The sequence below is a fragment of the Pseudophryne corroboree genome, chromosome 12 (genome assembly GCF_028390025.1).
Source record: "Pseudophryne corroboree isolate aPseCor3 chromosome 12, aPseCor3.hap2, whole genome shotgun sequence".
Lineage (NCBI taxonomy): Eukaryota > Metazoa > Chordata > Amphibia > Anura > Myobatrachidae > Pseudophryne > Pseudophryne corroboree.
Window position 1 is genome coordinate 5,456,997 of NC_086455.1, and position 19,731 is coordinate 5,476,727.

The 19,731-nt window shown below is 48.4% G+C and overlaps 1 protein-coding gene across 1 annotated transcript; it reads left to right on the plus strand.

Moving 5' to 3' along the window:
- The first annotated feature begins 762 nt into the window (after nucleotides 1–762).
- On the plus strand, nucleotides 763–12,376 carry LOC134980097 (protein S100-A10-like). Its single transcript, XM_063946753.1, has 3 exons — nucleotides 763–930; nucleotides 11,406–11,564; nucleotides 12,103–12,376. The coding sequence occupies exons 2-3, from the start codon at nucleotides 11,430–11,432 to the stop codon at nucleotides 12,256–12,258; spliced, it is 291 nt and encodes a 96-aa protein (XP_063802823.1). The 5' UTR covers nucleotides 763–930; nucleotides 11,406–11,429; the 3' UTR covers nucleotides 12,259–12,376.
- Nucleotides 12,377–19,731: the final 7,355 nt, after the last annotated feature.

Consider the following 19,731-nt stretch of genomic DNA (forward strand, 5'->3'; position numbering starts at 1 on the left):
GCGGCTATGTTCCCCAGAACACCTGTTTTCAGTGAGTAGCTGGAAATATTATATATCCCTGCAATGTATGAAGAAGGGGTCGCATAGGTTTCTCTGGGAGATGCGATGCAGCCAGACTTCTGTGCAGAGCCCCTGCCTACATTTACCTGTAGTGATTGCATGCTGCAAAATGATCCCAGGCGCTAATATCGCGCCCAGGTTGCTTTGCAAATGCAATCATTGATAAATGGGGCCCCATGTCCTAAAGGTATTTCTCATAGTGCTGTGGTGGGTAATGCGGTTCTAAAAAGCTTACAACTGATTGGTGTGAGATGGAGGTGATCCTACAGAGGTTACAGCGGATGATCTGGAATATCATATTACATACCCTCCAACATGATCCGCCCCACTAGGTACAAAATGCTCTGTTTCTGGACTTCCCTCTTAATTTATTATTGCAATCACCTGTGAAGAAACAGCTTTCTTATCATTTAACTAGTTCAACACAGGTGATGGAAATCATAAATTAAGAGGGAAGTCCAGGAACAGAGCATTTTGTACCTAGTGGGGCGGGTCATGTTGGAGGGTCTGATATTAATGTGTACAGTGCTAGCAGATGTGCAATGCAGAACTCCATTTATCCCTGTGTAATGCTGGCAGATAATGGAGATCCACCCTAATAGCTGAGGAACCCCTGTGAGGCTGAGTGTGCTGTGGCAGACACACTGTGGGAGTGGGAGAGTGGTGGAACAGCTCCGAAATTCCTGAACTGGGAAAGAAAATGAGCCAAGAGAATGGGAAGGTGGAGGCGGGCTGGTAATGACTCAGATTACAGGGGCTGCTCCTCCTACACAGGGGTGTTCCTCTGCCCTGTACTCAGCACACACTCTACACACATCACTATCCTGACCGAGGAGGACACAGCGGCTGCATCTGACTCTCTGCCACCAGGTGAGGAACCCTCCACACACCCCTGCTCTAACACATACTATCCCCAACAGCTCACACTCTAATAACACCTAAACGTGAGTTGGGAGTTGATTTCTATTAAGCTGCTTACTATGGGTATGCGCTGGGTGTAACTATCAGACTATTGGTGCCCATTAACCCTTTCCTTACCAAAGGTGCTGTGCAATGCCTGTCCTAGACAGATCAGCCGCCTCTGCCAGGTGAGAGAGGGCAGGAAGTACAGGAGGGTACAGTGTAGTGTAACATGCTACACAGATGTTACATTGTAACGCTGCACCCTCCTCACCCCAGATCCTGCACCCTGCACACCCCAGATCCCTGCACCCTACACACCCCACATCCCTGCACCCACTCCACATCCCTGCACCCTCCCCACCCCACATCCCTGCACCCTCCCCACCCCAGATCCCTGCACACCCCAGATCCCTGCACACCCCAGATCCCTGCACCCTCCACACCCCAGATCCCTGCACCCTCCCCACCCCAGATCCCTGCACCCTCCACACCCCAGATCCCTGCACACCCCCGATCCCTGCACACTCCCCACCATAGATCCCTGCACACACCCCAGATCCCTGCACCCTCCCCCACCCCAGAACCCCCCTGCACCCGTTTTCCTCTCTTACTTTGTCCCACTTCTAGTGGTCCAGGAGAACACCCCACCCACTCCAGGAGTCCAGCTAAAGAGCATAAGCATACACCCCATGTTATGCTAGTGGTGTTAGAGAATTAGAGGGTGTACACCCCATGCTCTGTTATGGTGTTAGTGCATTAGAGGGTGTACACCCCATGTTCTGTTATGGTGTTAGTGCATTAGAGGGTGTACACCCCATGTTCTGTTATGGTGTTAGTGCATTAGAGGGTGTACACCCCATGTTCTGTGACTACTGTTAGTGCATTAGAGGGTGTACGCCCCATGTTCTGTGACTGCTGTTAGTGCATTAGAGGGTGTACGCCCCATGTTCTGTGACTGCTGTTAGTGCATTAGAGGGTGTTCTGTGATAATGTGTATATAACACTAGTCATAAAGGGGTTAATACGGTATAACAAGGAGTGCTGGTGTACAAGTAGTACTGTATGGGTGCTATGCAGACAGACACACCCTGCACACAGCCGCACTGTACCCACTGGCTGTGACTGTAACCCCTGCAGTGCCTGACTGCTAGTAGATGCAGACACACTGTACCCACTGGCTGTGACTGTAACCCCCGCAGTGCCTGACTGCTAGTAGATGCAGACACACTGTACCCACTGGCTGTGACTGTAACCCCCGCAGTGCCTGACTGCTAGTAGATGCAGACTTATACACAGTGGTAGGGTCGTCACGACTCACCAGATATTTTTTCTTTCTTGAGTCCTGTGATGTGAGCTGGGCACCACCCAGGGGTTAGGCTGTGGCTGGCTGTAGCAGTGTATAACGGACTGCTGGCCTGGGGATGAGAGTCCATGTTACCGCCACACCCAGGAGGTCACCGCACTACGGGTGATTATTATATATTGTAGTATACCACTCTGCACCTCTGCCCACCCCTCTGCTGTGCCCCCTGGGATACACCCAAGTCTATGGCCTAGCTGATGTCAGATTGGCACCATGGGTAACATTTCCTGGGGGTCCATTTTTGTCACTGGTGATAATTCCGGGAGTCTGCGGTTTATTAACATATGGAGGATGATGGAGAGGCGTAAGGGAAGTAATGTACTAATGGCCCTTCTCACCGCAGCCCCTCCCAGCACTCAGGAGAAGTAACTGGAAGGCGTGGATGGCTCTGGCAGGAAGGGATCATATTGACGGTAAATGCGGGGCAGGATTAGGGCTGGTGAAGGGGGCACTGCCACTAAACCTTCATTGTCCATCCTGACGTGCCTCAGTTGCCCCACCTATGATCTGACTGCATTGACGTATCACGGGGTGTCCCAGCTTCTAGGATGGTTATCCAGAGCTCCCCTCTGAGTTATACCCCGGGTGCAGCATTTCCTGCGGGAAGCCCCATACTGCAGAGATACTCTGCTTGGGGAACGCTGGGGTTACTCAGATGACCGATGGTCCCGCAGAGTGATCTGATGGTGCGTCTTGAGACGCAGCAGCGGATCACGGAAGCAGCCAGGAGGCCTCCTGCTGAATTAGCAGGAAAATTAGTTGGACAGAAATAAAAAAATCAACCACTTGTAAAACACAATACACGAGCGAGCCCTGAAAGTATCAGCGTCCTTTCATCAACAAGTAGATCTTACTGACGGCTTTGGGGCTCACTTACATTTGGGTGTAAGACATTTTTAGTGCACGTCCACGCTTATAGGTGTTACTGTCACTATATTCCTATATGCTTCTTAGTAGGCAGGAATGTCTTAGACACAAAGGTCCATGACCAGTGACTGAGCCTGCAGGGGTGGCCACAGTCACCGCGCTGATCACACACTCGTCGCTGTTACCTCCCGCACGTAGCCAGATAAAGACATCAGTGTGGACCCAGCCGCTGGCCAGTAAGAGGTCCCTGGGGTGACCGTGCCCTGGGATGCCTCGTGCTGCGTTCTGTGACCCTGCGCCCAGTTCCAGAGTCAGGATGTTGCTGAGATATTGGTTGCTCTATTGTGGGCTGAATTCCTGAGATGCCTGGATTGAATCCCGCCAGTAAGTACACCCTGCCCACCCTATTCTGTAATCAGGAGGACTGGGAAGGTGTGTGAGCCTGTAGAGCGGAGCTGTGGTGTACTGTACGTGTAGAGCGGAGCTGTGGTGTACTGTACGTGTAGAGCGGAGCTGTGGTGTACTGTACGTGTAGAGCGGAGCTGTGGTGTACTGTACGTGTAGAGCGGAGCTGTGGTGTACTGTACATGTAGAGCGGAGCTGTGGAGTACTGTACGTGTAGAGCGGAGCTGTGGTGTACTGTACGTGTAGAGCGGAGCTGTGGTGTACTGTACGCGTAGAGCGGAGCTGTGGTGTACTGTACGCGTAGAGCGGAGCTGTGGTGTACTGTACGTGTAGAGCGGAGCTGTGGTGTACTGTACGTGTAGAGCGGAGCTGTGGTGTACTGTACGTGTAGAGCGGAGCTGTGGTGTACTGTACGTGTAGAGCGGAGCTGTGGTGTACTGTACGTGTAGAGCGGAGCTGTGGTGTACTGTACGTGTAGAGCGGAGCTGTGGTGTACTGTACGTGTAGAGCGGAGCTGTGGTGTACTGTACATGTAGAGCGGAGCTGTGGTGTACTGTACGTGTAGAGCGGAGCTGTGGAGTACTGTACGTGTAGAGCGGAGCTGTGGCGTACTGTACGTGTAGAGCGGAGCTGTGGCGTACTGTGCGTGTAGAGCGGAGCTGTGGCGTACTGTGCATTTAGAGCGGAGCTGTGGCGTACTGTGCATTTAGAGCGGAGCTGTGGCGTACTGTACATTTAGAGCGGAGCTGTGGCGTACTGTACATTTAGAGCGGAGCTGTGGCGTACTGTGCATGTAGAGCGGAGCTGTGGCGTACTGTGCATGTAGAGCGGAGCTGTGGCGTACTGTGCATGTAGAGCGGAGCTGTGGCGTACTGTACATGTAGAGCGGAGCTGTGGCGTACTGTGCATGTAGAGCGGAGCTGTGGCGTACTGTACATGTAGAGCGGAGCTGTGGTGTACTGTACATGTAGAGTGGAGCTGTGGTGTACTGTACATGTAGAGCGAAGCTGTGGTGTACTGTACATGTAGAGCAGAGCTGTGGCGTACTGTACATGTAGAGCGGAGCTGTGGCGTACTGTGCATGTATAGCGGAGCTGTGGTGTACTGTACATGTAGAGCGGAGCTGCTGTGGTGTACTGTGCATGTAGAGCGGAGCTGTGGTGTACTGTGCATGTAGAGCGGAGCTGCTGTGGTGTACTGTACATGTAGAGCGGAGCTGTGGCGTACTGTGCATGTATAGCGGAGCTGTGGTGTACTGTACATGTAGAGCGGAGCTGCTGTGGTGTACTGTGCATGTAGAGCGGAGCTGTGGTGTACTGTGCATGTAGAGCGGAGCTGCTGTGGTGTACTGTACATGTAGAGCGGAGCTGTGGTGTACTGTACATGTAGAGCGGAGCTGCGGTGTACTGTACATGTAGAGCGGAGCTGCGGTGTACTGTACATGTAGAGCGGAGCTGCGGTGTACTGTACATGTAGAGCGGAGCTGCGGTGTACTGTGCATGTAGAGCGGAGCTGCGGTGTACTGTGCATGTAGAGCGGAGCTGCTGTGGTGTACTGTGCATGTAGAGCGGAGCTGCTGTGGTGTACTGTGCATGTAGAGCGGAGCTGCGGTGTACTGTATATGTAGAGCGGAGCTGCGGTGTACTGTACATGTAGAGCAGAGCTGTGGTGTACTGTACATGTAGGTACAGATTCCCTGCTCTGGTCATTATCATCTATTGCTGCTTATTATTACAGATTACACAGATGTATGACACAGCACATGCAGGGACAGGGGACTCTGATCCCATCCCTGCCGTCACCACGTCACTTCTCCTGCGGGAGCCGGGCGGCGTTCTGCACATGCATGGTACTGTCTGCAGAGTGTAAGCCTATGGGCCAAGCCCTGGAAGGCGATGGTAAATCATACTCGCCTACTCTCCCTGGACGGCTGGGAGGCTTCCGAATCGCATCATTGTAGCCATGCCCCCGCTTTACAGTGCCGGGAATCTCTGACCTGCACAGCTGGGGCGGGGCTATAATGGCACAATCGTGCCGTCACGACCCAGCACTGCACACATGTGCCACGCTGCCCACACGCCTCACCATGCCCCCACCCACCTCCTGCTGTGACAACCTGGAGGGGGGCATCCGGAAAGTTGGCAAGTATGGCACACCTCCCAACTCTTGCAGCCCTCTAATCGGGACCCTCACTTGCGCGATCGCAAAGGGTGTGTGGTCTTGGGTGTGAGGAGGCGTGGCCTATGTGAGAAGGGCGTGCCCTGGTTTCACTTGCCTCCCTACAATGATTAGATGCCGTGTGCATCTATTCAGGGATCTCCGCTGCTTTGATCACAGGCTCCCCCGACTATAAGTAGCCTCCATATAGGAGCTGATTTAGAATGGACACACGTAAAAAGATGGCGCAATATGGCGCTTTTACCTGTGTATATCACTATCATAGTACGAGAGTTACATAACTGTATCCATACACAATGCGGTGTAATGAGAGGTCACATAGTGTATTTACAGGATTAATGATTGTGAATGGCAGATTCCTTCCCGCTGCACTCCTCAATCAAGTATAAAGCTGGGTACACAGTATGGGTGGGATTCAATTATTTTCACCCCCTTCCACACCCATTCTATTTCTGCTGACGGGCGTGGTATAATCATTTCAGCTTGATGCCCCCGGGGTAGTGAGGGCGCCCAACCCTTTACACAGCTAAACCTGATTACTACGGGTACAATATGCGCGATCCGGGGATCACCTTAGAAAGGAGATTGGGCGTGATATATCATTTGAATACCGCCCTATATGTCACATCAATCCGGCGTGTTGGACCGACATATCGGGCACATCGTCTAGTATGTACGCACTATGGGGGTCATTCCGACCTGATCGCACGCTAGGATTTTTCGCTGTGCTGTGATTAGGTCAGAACTGCGCATGCGTATACACCGCAATGCGCAGGTGCATCGTACGCGTACAAAGAGGATCGGTGCTGGGCGATGGATTTAACGAATAATCCATTCGCACATCCGATCGCAAGGAGATTGACAGGAAGAGGGCGTTTGTGGGTGTCAACTGACCGTTTTGTGGGAGTGGTTGGAAAAACGCAGGCGTGTCCAAGCGTTTGCAGGGCGAGTGTCTGACGTCAATTCCGGCCCCGGACAGGCTGAAGTGATCGCATCGGCTGAGTAAGTTCTAGGCTACTCAGAGACTGCACAAACTGTTTCTGTACCGCTCGGCTGCACATGCGTTCGCACACTTGCAAAGCAAAAATACACTCCCCTATAGGTGGCGACTATCTGCGCAGCAGTGCAAAAAATAGCTAGCGTGCGATCAACTCGGAATGACCCCCTATGTCGCTGAGGATGCCTCCGTGGGTTGTCAGCGGCATCCTCCGTCGGCCTTGCGTATGGGCGATGTCGTTAGTGAAGGGCCATGCTGCCGAATACAACATGGCTGTTGCTACCGGCAAGTGTGTATGCACTTTGCTGATGCCGGGTCCGTCCTGCACGATGTCGCTGGGTACACACATAGTGTAGTGTGTACCCAGCTTTAGTGTGGACACAAATGGATATTTAGTGGTGTCTCCTGTATAGGTTGAATATTGGCTGAGGAAAGTGTCAGGTAAAACTTATGGAATGTAGAGTGCATGGGAATTGTCACACAGCGGATAGTCTTCCTATAGCTGCTGTCATGCACTGGGTGTCACTAGAATGCTGTGTCCTCAGACAGAGGTTAAAGTCCCTCCCCAGGCTTGGGGCTGGAAGCAGAGACTCCGCTCCCATATAGTCACAGACTGTAGATGTATACATATATATTACATGGCTCCTTCTGGTGTAGGGAGTGAGTGAGATCCTACTCCCCAGTAATCAGCTGCAATATGCCATTAGCGGCCCCAGCTGTGGAGGAATGTGCGGAATGCTGCGTTATCTATGTGTTATTATCTCTGACGTGTCAGTATACAGGTGCTGATATTCCCTGCCATCAGCAGACCGCCTGTAAGTGCTGTGTTAGACTACAGATGTGTACTCGTACACCCGGTGTCTGTATGAGGCGTGAGGCGCGCTGTGAAAGGTGTCTCATACCGTATTTTCCTTTACATTTTGTTTCTTCTATGCGTCACATTATCAGAAAAAAGACGCTCGCAGAATACTAGAGGTGCTGGGCTGTGACGTACAAGGGTTGCCAATCACAGCGCTCTGTAGACGTTATTCAGACTTGGCGCTAATGTGGCCGCATTGCAGTTTGCCGTACATCGCATTGCGCCCGAGCGGTCATTCACATTGTGGGCACATCCACGAAGGATACGTCAGCAACATATTTAACAGCGGTGACGCAGCGTTTCGTGGGTGTGGTGGGCCAAACGGGAGCGTGCTGGGAGCTTTTTCAGGGCGGCTGCGTTCCGTCAGATGCAGCCGATCCGATAAAAAAATAGCAGCAGACCGCCTGTCAGGGGTCAGTCTTAAATCGATGCGTCCGCATGGCCTTGCGCTGTGCTGGGCGGCCCCTCAGCATGTGAGGAGATGGATGCAGATGCGTATGCAGCGAATTGCACCCATCTCTGTATAACCTCTGAATACAGCTGTGTTGCTGCTATTCGTACAAGCAAGATGCACATTCTGAGAGAAAAGGAGCTCTGCGCGGCCGAGCCATCCGGGACCTGGTGCATTAGAAGCTGCTACAGGATTTTTCCCGAGACTGAAACCACAGTGTAAAGGGACACATCTGCAGTTCCATCCTCAAAATATTTCCTGTATTGCAAAACGTTCTGTGATTGATAATAATATATCTTATTCAGGTTTTTAAATATTTCCACAAATATATCAACTGACAGAAGGCAATTTAGTTCCCAGCCCCTCTTCCCAACCAGCAGTAACGTTCCTATAAGCCGGGCATTCCCAACCACGGTCCTCAAGGCACAGGGTAAATAGGACACAGAACGTTATACACAGGGGACACAAACCTTACGTTGGATGATTCAGAGATGTCTGTATTGCAGCTCAGCGATCCCGTACACGGCTCTATAAAATTCCTGGTATGTACTAAGAACATATATATATAGAGAGAGAGAGAGATATACTGGCATGCACACTGTACAATGGGAAGCTATATGCAGATCAGCACATCCAGGCCACGGGCATTAGCATTCCTTCCTGCTCAGCACATCCAGGCCACGGGCATTAGCATTCCTTCCTGCTCAGCACATCCAGGCCACGGGCATTAGCATTCCTTCCTGCTCAGCACATCCAGGCCACGGGCATTAGCATTCCTTCCTGCTCAGCACATCCAGGCCACGGGCATTAGCATTCCTTCCTGCTCAGCACATCCAGGCCACGGGCATTAGCATTCCTTCCTGCTCAGCACATCCAGGCCACGGGCATTAGCATTCCTTCCTGCTCAGTACATCCAAGCTACGGGCATTAGCATTCCTTCCTGCTCAGCACATCCAGGCCACGGGCATTAGCATTCCTTCCTGCTCAGTACATCCAGGCCACGGGCATTAGCATTCCTTCCTCCTCAGTACATCCAGGCCACGGGCATTAGCATTCCTTCCTGCTCAGCATATCCAGGCCACGGGCATTAGCATTCCTTCCTCCTCAGTACATCCAGGCCACGGGCATTAGCATTCCTTCCTGCTCAGCACATCCAGGCCACGGGCATTAGCATTCCTTCCTGCTCAGCACATCCAGGCCACGGGCATTAGCATTCCTTCCTGCTCAGCACATCCAGGCCACGGGCATTAGCATTCCTTCCTCCTCAGTACATCCAGGCCACGGGCATTCGTATTCCTTCCTGCTCAGCACATCCAGGCCACGGGCATTAGCATTCCTTCCTGCTCAGTACTACATCCATACCACGGGCATTAGCATTCCACAGCGTAGGAGACTGTAAACTCTATACTGGAGGTCACCCTACACGTTTCATCTCACTACTTTACCAAGGGTGTGGCCCCCTGTGTCTGTGTTTAATAGTTTTTACATGCATAGCCTTTGTGTGTCCAGCTTTACATAAACACGGCGTGAATAATTGTGACAGAATGATGCTGTATGGCCAACATGCCTGGGCTTAAACCAGTGGTTTCCAAACTTTTTTGAATCACGGCGCCCTAGAATATCAGAAGTTTTTTCACGGCACCCCTAGGCCAAAAATTTCTTATTGAGATATTTAGAAAGAAATATTACATTTAGTAGATCACATTTATATGTCATCCTTAGGGTCAGTTGTGTGGTGAGGGACAATATTTGCTTCTGCTGGCCACATATTTTATGACTGGCAGCCACCAGCACTGGTTTTGCCTATTATATTGACAATGAATAATTTGAATTGGTCCTGGACCACCAACCCAGGGGACCCCTGCTAGTGTCCCGAGGCACCCCAGGGAGCCACGGCACACAGTTTGGGAACCTCTGGCTTAAACTGTCCCTTCCACCTAATGATGTTGTTGCTATAGGGCAGGGGTGGGTAACCTCCGGCCCGCGGGCCGTATACGGCCCGCGAAGCCGTTTGGTCCGGCCCACCAGCTGGTGTCAGTGAGACACGCTGCCGCTCAGTCCGGCGGCAGCGTGTCTCAGCTGTCAGAACAGGGAGACGGAGGAGAGCGCGGCTGTCGAGTGGGAGCGGCGGCGTGTAGTACTTCAAACCAGCCGCCGGTCCGTGAGCCAATCAGAGCTCGCGGACCGGCAGCCAATCAGGAGCCGCGGCTGCCGGTCCGCGAGCTCTGATTGGCTCTCGAACCGGCGGCTGGTTTGAAGTACTACACGCCGCCGCTCCCACACGACAGCCGCGCTCTCCTCCGTGTCCCATGGTAAGTAGCACGGAGGGGGGAGGGCATCGGGCATCTGTATAGCTGGCACTGTGGGGACATTTGTATACCTGGCACTGTGGGGGACATTTGTATACCTGGCACTGTGGGGGACATTTGTATACCTGGCACTGTGGGGGACATTTGTATACCTGGCACTGTGGGGGACATTTGTAAACCTGGCACTGTGGGGGACATTTGTAAACCTGGCACTGTGGGGGCATTTGTATACCTGGCACTGTGAGGGGCATTTGTATACCTGGCTCTGTGGGGGTATTTGTATACCTGGCACTGTGGGGGCAATTGTGGATCTGGCACCGCGCTATTGGGGGCATATGTGTATCACGTCCCATTTTAACTGGCCACACCCATTTTTTGGCGCGTGCGCGCCTCAGGCGCGCACACACAGTACCTCTAAGGGGCAGACCTACTGGGGGGGCAGGGTTATTTTTTAAGTTGAGAATTTTTGTATGGCCCCCGAAGGATTTTATAAATATCCAAATGGCCCTCGGGAGAAAAAAGGTTCCCCACCCCTGTTATAGGGAGACGTCGGGGAAACATCTCAGGAGGGGGCTGATAGATACATTCAGAATCCATTTCCTCTCAGAGCAGATAATGATAATTACAGCGCCATTAGCCTCCATTAAGTGACCTTGTAGACTATCTTCCTGCTCCATACAGTATATGGAGTAAATGAGTATTATGCATTATAAATAGGCACACACTACATCATAATCCACTCTTGCAGGGAGACAGGAAAGGCATTAACGCATCTTCCCAGCACAGCGGGCAACAATGACAAATGGAAAGTCTGCTAATGAGATCATAACCTGAATTTTCATGTCCTCAAACCCTATTTATAATGCAGTACTGTGCCCCACAACTCCAGACTGCATCATCTGTAAATCATGGGGTAGTGTGATGTCATTGTGGTGGGTGTGGCTGACCTCTGGCAGAGGATGACACGTCCCTGGTTATGGTCTTGCTCACAGCAACTTTGTCATCTCTTGCAGAACGCACCTTAACATCCCACAAACATGGTCCCTTCCGAGCTGGAACAAGCAATGGAGATCCTGATGTTCACCTTTCACAAATATGCCGGTGACAAGAACTATATGTCCAAGGAAGACCTCCACAAGATGATGGATAAAGAATTCGGCGAATTCCTGAAGGTGGGTGTGAGAACCACCTCTCTGAGTAGACATACAGTACTTCCATATGCCCCCATTCTCCATTCTTACATTCTAACCGTGTTCCAACTCTTTTGCAAGCCACTTCCCTGAACCCCGGGCTCTTTCTCATCATCACAATATTTACCCATGAGAACCTGTTTAGAGAATGGGAACACCTCATAGATGAGAGTGAAGGCTCCCTCTACCTGCTGACATCTAATAAACACATTGGCAGCACTCTGAGCCCAGGGTAGGATTAGTCCTTCCTGCGAGACCCATCTTGCCCCCTGTTATGCATAATCTCTCGCCTCCCCTGGGTGTAACCTGCAGGAGTGCAGACACAATGAACGGGATTCACTGGGCTTTGCGCAATGAGATAAGTCTCCCAGGTGAGAGAAACGAGGACGATGGTGTAACACACACAAAGGGGAACATAGCTTATTAGCCCTGGGCCACCATCAGCTCTCAGAGTGCCCACACCGCCTCTTACATGTGCCAGTTTCCTGTTATGTAACCCATGTGTCTGTCTCCCCAACAGAACCAGAACGACGCACTGGCAGTGGATAAAATCATGAAGGATCTGGATCAATGCCGTGATGGGCGTGTCAACTTTCACAGCTACTTCTCTCTCATCGCTGGTCTGACCATCGCCTGTAATGACTATTACTCTAAGAACATGAAAAGCAGGAAGTGAGGCAGAAGAGCCCCCGGGACCCATAGATCTGCCAATCTCTCCACAGGGGTGCCTTCCCCCATCTGTCCACTCTGAGTCCGCCCTACCGCCATACCCATAATAAACTCCTGTTTTTGTACATCTGGTCATTCTTTCTACTTATCCAGGGTTACACGTACCGAGGAGAACGTAACTGATAGCAGCAGGAGCATGTAGCAGGTCAGGTGTACAATCATTAAGACATGAAGGCCCCGCCTACTGCGACGCTGGCCTCTACTACTTTGCTAACCTTATGTGATGGAGACATTTCATCTTATAAGATCCGTCTCATTACCTGTACTTACTGCTGTTTAATGTGGTAGCGTCCAGCTGTCTTACTGACACTTCATAAACATACCCTACAGGTGTGTATCGTCACAGACGTTTAAATCATTCATTGCAGTGGTTACATAGGATGAGATATCTGACGGGTTACATGTCCTTACTGACGTATCATGTGATGAGATATCTAACTGGTTACATGTCCTTACTGACGTATCATATGATGAGATATCTGACTGGTTACATGTCCTTACTGACGTATCATATGATGAGATATCTGACTGGTCACATGTCTTTACTGACGTATCATATGATGAGATATCTGACTGGTCACATGTCCTTACTGACGTATCATATGATGAGATATCTGACTGGTTACATGTCCTTACTGACGTATCATATGATGAGATATCTGACTGGTCACATGTCCTTACTGACGTATCATATGATGAGATATCTGGTTACATGTCCTTACTGACGTATCATATGATGAGATATCTGACTGGTTACATGTCCTTACTGACGTATCCTATGATGAGATATCTGACTGGTTACATGTCCTTACTGACGTATCATATGATGAGATATCTGACTGGTTACATGTCCTTACTGACGTATCATATGATGAGATATCTGACGGGTTACATGTCCTTACTGACGTATCATATGAGGAGATATCTGACGGGTTACATGTCCTTACTGACGTATCATATGATGAGATATCTGACGGGTTACGTGTCCTTACTGACGTATCATATGATGAGATATCTGACGGGTTGCGTGTCCTTACTGACGTATCATATGATGAGATATCTGACGGGTTGCGTGTCCTTACTGACGTATCATATGAGGAGATATCTGACGGGTTACGTGTCCTTACTGACGTATCATATGAGGAGATATCTGACGGGTTACGTGTCCTTATTGACGTATCATATGATCAGATATCTGACTGGTTACATGTCCTTACTGAAGTATCATATGAGGAGATATCTGACGGGTTACATGTCCTTACTGACGTATCATATGAGGAGATATCTGACGGGTTACATGTCCTTACTGACGTATCATATGAGGAGATATCTGACGGATTACATGTCCTTACTGACGTATCATATGAGCAGATATCTGACGGGTTACATGTCCTTACTGACGTTACATATGAGGAGATATCTGACTGGTTACATGTTCTTACTGACGTTAAATATGAGGAGATATCTGACTGGTTACATGTCCTTACTGACGTTACATATGAGGAGATATCTGACTGGTTACATGTCCTTACTGACGTTACATATGAGGAGATATCTGACTGGTTACATGTCCTTACTGACGTTACATATGATGAGATATCTGACTGGTTACATGTCCTTACTGACGTTACATATGATGAGATATCTGACGGGTTACATGTCCTTACTGACGTTACATATGAGGAGATATCTGACTGGTTACATGTCCTTACTGACGTATCATATGATGAGATCTGACTGGTTACATGTCCTTACTGACGTATCATATGATGAGATCTGACGAGTTACATGTCCTTACTGACGTATCATATGATGAGATATCTGACTGGTTACATGTCCTTACTGACGTATCATATGATGAGATATCTGACGGGTTACATGTCCTTACTGACGTATCATATGAGGAGATATCTGACTGGTTACATGTCCTTACTGACGTATCATATGATGAGATATCTGACGGGTTGCATGTCCTTACTGACGTATCATATGATCAGATATCTGACTGGTTACATGTCCTTACTGACGTATCATATGAGGAGATATCTGACGGGTTACATGTCCTTACTGACGTATCATATGAGGAGATATCTGACGGGTTACATGTCCTTACTGACGTATCATATGAGCAGATATCTGACGGGTTACATGTCCTTACTGACGTTACATATGAGGAGATATCTGACTGGTTACATGTCCTTACTGACGTTACATATGAGGAGATATCTGACTGGTTACATGTCCTTACTGACGTTACATATGATGAGATATCTGACGGGTTACATGTCCTTACTGACGTTACATATGAGGAGATATCTGACTGGTTACATGTCCTTACTGACGTATCATATGATGAGATATCTGACGGGTTACATGTCCTTACTGACGTATCATATGATGAGATATCTGACTGGTTACATGTCCTTACTGACGTATCATATGATGAGATATCTGACTGGTTACATGTCCTTACTGACGTATCATATGAGGAGATATCTGACTGGTTACATGTCCTTACTGACGTTACATATGAGGAGATATCTGACTGGTTACATGTCCTTACTGACGTTACATATGAGGAGATATCTGACTGGTTACATGTCCTTACTGACGTTACATATCAGGAGATATCTGACTGGTTACATGTCCTTACTGACGTTACATATCAGGAGATATCTGACTGGTTACATGTCCTTACTGACGTTACATATCAGGAGATATCTGACTGGTTACATGTCCTTACTGACGTATCATGTGATGAGATATCTGACTGGTTACATGTCCTTACTGACGTTACAATGAGGAGATATCGGACTGGTTACATGTCCTTACTGACGTTACATATGAGGAGATATCTGACTGGTTACATGTCCTTACTGACGTTACATATGAGGAGATATCTGACTGGTTACATGTCCTTACTGACGTTACATATGAGGAGATATCTGACTGGTTACATGTCCTTACTGACGTTACATATGAGGAGATATCTGACTGGTTACATGTCCTTACTGACGTTACATATGAGGAGATATCTGACGGATTACATGTCCTTACTGACGTATCAAGATGAGGTATCTGACTGATCACATGTCCTTACTGACGTTACATATGATGAGATATCTGACTGGTTACATGTCCTTACTGACGTTACATATGAGGAGATAACTGACGGGTTACATGTCCTTACTGACGTATCATATGATGAGATATCTGACTGGTTACATATGAGGAGATATCTGACGGGTTACATGTCCTTACTGACGTATCATATGATGAGATATCTGACTGGTTACATGTCCTTACTGACGTATCATATGATGAGGTATCTGACTGATCACATGTCCTTACTGACGTTACATATGATGAGATATCTGACGGGTTACATGTCCTTACTGACGTATCATATGATGAAATATCTGACTTGTAATATCATTACTGACGTTTTATAACATGAGATATCAGCCCGTTGTGGACATATCGGATGATGACAAATAACATCTACTCATCCATGACACAGGAGGAACCATCGCCAGCTGTCCTCCTGCACCAGGTCACATAGTGCAGCTCTCTGCTTATACAGAACATGATGAGGTACATCTGGGGTTTACGTCCACTGTGAGAGAGAGAGCAGCCAGCCAATGACTCCCGGATGGTGCTGCCCGTGAGGTGTTAATGAGCCGGCAGTGTACTATAACCCACACCTGTACTTACACCTCTGGCAGCGGATTACTAGGAACAGCTCCAGGATATCTCTCAGACGCTGTGCCAAGCCTGACAGGGAGCGCTGGCAGTGTGCCAGGAATATTCGATGGGACAAGTTCTAACACCATCAGCTTCCTGTCACCATCGCTGCAATAAAAGCTGTGTGATGGGGGTTTGGGTCTGCAGTATGTTGTGTAAATACTAACACAGAACACATTACTCATTATCTTCCAGAGTATACACAGTAATTATACTTCATGTCACTGTATCTTCCACCGTGACAAACGGCGACAATGCATTTTACGTTATCACAGGACACGTCACACGGCTTTCTGCTGGCCAACATACCCTATCAATTACATATGTCAGGATGCATGCGTTGTGCTACACACGTTCATTAACACGTCTTGGAACACGCTATTCTCTACAGCTGTCTTCACGCTCTGAGCGTGACTGCTAAGCTCTCACTTATCCATCAGACATTTCTGTGAAGTGAGTGTGCCATGCACTTTTATTCAGGGTTTTCTCTTTTCATTATGTCCCCGGCTTGTTCAGACCGCTGTAAAACCGCTATGTACAATTCATGTCTGAACAGGCTCACATCAAACCAAGGAGGTGTAAGACCTTGCGCCGGCTATACTGATCGCACAACCGATTAGCATGAAGTATCAATATCCAGTGTTGCAGTGCCACCTAGTGAGCAAATGAACATAAAATTGTCTGGAAGGAAGAAGATATCTCCAAGGCACATTTATCTTCTATGTTGAGCAATGTCACAGGAAAATGTTCTGTAAATAAGAGAGACCTATCCCACCACCACCAGAGACGTGCTGAACGGGTGACAATGCAGCCTCGTGTCTGTCTTCTTATAGCTGGTCCTGCTGCACAGACGGGGAGGAGGACAGCATCACCAGTTTCCTATTTGGTCTCGCACTTTGGTGGACCAATCCGGCCTGTCAGGGTGGTCATATAATATTAAAATCAGAGGCAGGTTATTATTATTATAGTTTATGAGGCACCACGAGGAATCCATAGCACCGAACAAGGGGATAAAATGACAGCAGACTAATACTGACAACATATAACGTCACACAGATACATAATTACCGTGCGCAGTTTTGCCTAATTACGTAGAAAAGATAAAAGGGAGAATGCTCTGCTCAAATCAGAGTACAATCTATAGGAGGTATGTGTGGACACAACTGGGAGAAGAGGGCTGAAACTGCAGAGCAAAGAGGAGGGGCGGAAGCGAGAATGAAAAAAAAAAAAGAAAACTTATTTTTTAAGGGCACGTTTGATGAGAGTCTAATGGACGAGGGAGGGAATTCCAAAGGTTAGGAGCGGCCCGGGAGAGATCCTGAACACCAGAGTGGGAAGCGGTGATCAGGGAGGCAGCAATTATTAGCAGAGGGGAAAGGGCGGGAGCCGGGAGGGACTATGTTAGGAAATGAGGTGGGGAGTGCAAGGAGAAGAGGTGAGAGATACATATCTGGAGGTGAGGGGAGTCTGGATCTGGGGGTTATTGAAGGGTTAAAACATGCTTTATGAACTCTTATGTGTTTGCAATGGATGCGTGCTGCCCTGTGTTAGATGCCTTTGTCTCTCATACAGATACCAGGCTTGTGTGGGTCTGGCATCCAAGGTCAGCTCTATACTAGATGAAACCTGCTTTTTCTACTTCTGTGTGTTACTAAAAGATCTTGTGTTAAGTTCCATCTGATGCAACGTATATAACATCTGCCTAGCAACTGCTATATCCAATTATGTTATGTCAAGTATTAACCACCCCTACGTACCCCACTAGGGCACCACCCCTAAGCCAATGAGCCCTGTTACACTTATCAGTTACACCCTTATGTGTTCTCTTTTTATACCAATGTTAAACATTCAATAAAACAGTGTGAATTCTTACTGCTTGTGTTGTGCATGTACCTTGTGGCTAAGAGTTTACACTCCAGACGTCTAAGAGGCCATCACATCGAGGGTTAAGGTATAAGGGCAAATCCTTTCAGCTGGGGGCTATGTCCGGAATTCAGTGATCGTCCCTGAATGGTAAAAATAGAGAATTTATTGTCTGTCTTTGCCATACAGGATTGCGGTCATACACTGAAGCTGAATCCGTGTCAGTGTTCCGGGAACACGTGACAAGGTAATATTTAAGTCCGGGACTTAATATTACGAAGTTTTATGTAAAAGCATAAAACAGGTATCAGGGATACCATAGAATCTTTAATGTCTGGGACTTAAAGAATACGTCTGAGAAAGGACCCGGGGTCCAAGCGCAATTCTCCAAAGACGTCAGTATCTGGGATACTTAAAAAAACATAGACCTGGGGTCTATACGTAACGTAGATTATACCTCGATTTGATCGCCTATATATTCTTGTATGTTTGTAGTGAGATAAGTTCTTATATTTGGTCCAGACGGCTGGTAAGTTTTCGTCTGCCAGATATCTTTACTCAAACACTTTTCTTGCTTCCTGTTTAAAACGCTGTATTTTTCTGACATCTTGTACGAAGGTAAGCGTACCCGTCAAAAGATTTCATGTTCTCACTGTACAGATAATATTGTGATATTGTCAATGACTAATTAACTGGTTAGCTGATGCATGTATAGTAAGTAGAGTGTTGTATATTTTAGATAATTTTCTTTTAAAAGTTGTATTGTTGATTTATATTACTGTCTGACAATGGGCTCTAGTCAGAGTAAAAAACTGCATATCCCCCGCCCCTCCCTGGTGAGACATGCAAGATGTATGTTGCCCGTAACTCTACCTCAGAGTATTATTTAGTTAACCCATGGGTGGATAATTTAGCGGGATGGACAGAGAAAGCAGGACAGGACCCATTCCTACGGGAAGGCAGTAATTACCTTTTCTATATGGAGATTTAAGAAAAAATGTCAGTTCCCAACAGCACAGAAGCGAGGCTGCAAAAAAAACCCTCTCCCTCCCCCCTTTGCATTCCAATGTATCCTGCGCTCAGAGACACAAATCTCTTGGCAGCAGTAACCCTTTCACACCAAATGGGATTGCCTCCAGCTCCACTGCTGGAGGGTGCGTCCACTAGCTCTATCCCTAGCACCAATAACCCAGAGTTTAGATAATAGTAAAACACTGTCCCAAGCCCACTATTACCCTCGATGGCTGTATATCTTATTTGCGCAAAGCTTGCAAAGGACGCAGCTATACACATATGAAGGAAGTCTTTTTTGCCTGTCGCTGTAGCTTGTAAACAGAAACCTTCATAGTCTGTTACTGCGTTTTGGAAAAGGTTTAAGGACTGCTGGACAGATGACGCTGGCTTACCTTTGCTTAACTCAGAAAGCTTACTCACTTCCCCACTCACTCATAACTATCAGAACTCCAGACGCTTTGACAGACAGAACCAACCCCGCAGTCAGGGAAGATTCCAAAGACCCCGCGCACTGACGGGGCCCGGAGGAGGGTATCCCAGCCTTTATTCAACTCTCCCGTCATAGTAAAGATTCACCTCTGCTGCCACTTATTATAAATGGAAGTAAAATTCCCTTTTTAGTGGACAGCGGTGCAACAACCAGTGTTTTGTGTTCTGACCTATGCAGTATCCCCTCTCACCAGAAAAGATAGAAGGTCTCCGCCCCATGATACAGCAATTCTTACAACAGGGTATCTCAGACATATTGTATCACCATACTGTACTCCTGTGAACCCTGTTGCCAAAGCTGATGGCAGTA

Excerpts from the sequence above, each read along its gene's own strand:
- LOC134980097 (XM_063946753.1), top strand. The coding sequence starts at position 11,430 with ATGGTCCCTTCCGAGCTGGAACAAGCAATGGAGATCCTGATGTTCACC. Across the intron at positions 11,565-12,102 it reads AATTCGGCGAATTCCTGAAG|AACCAGAACGACGCACTGGC; the intron begins GTGGGTGTGAGA and ends TCTCCCCAACAG.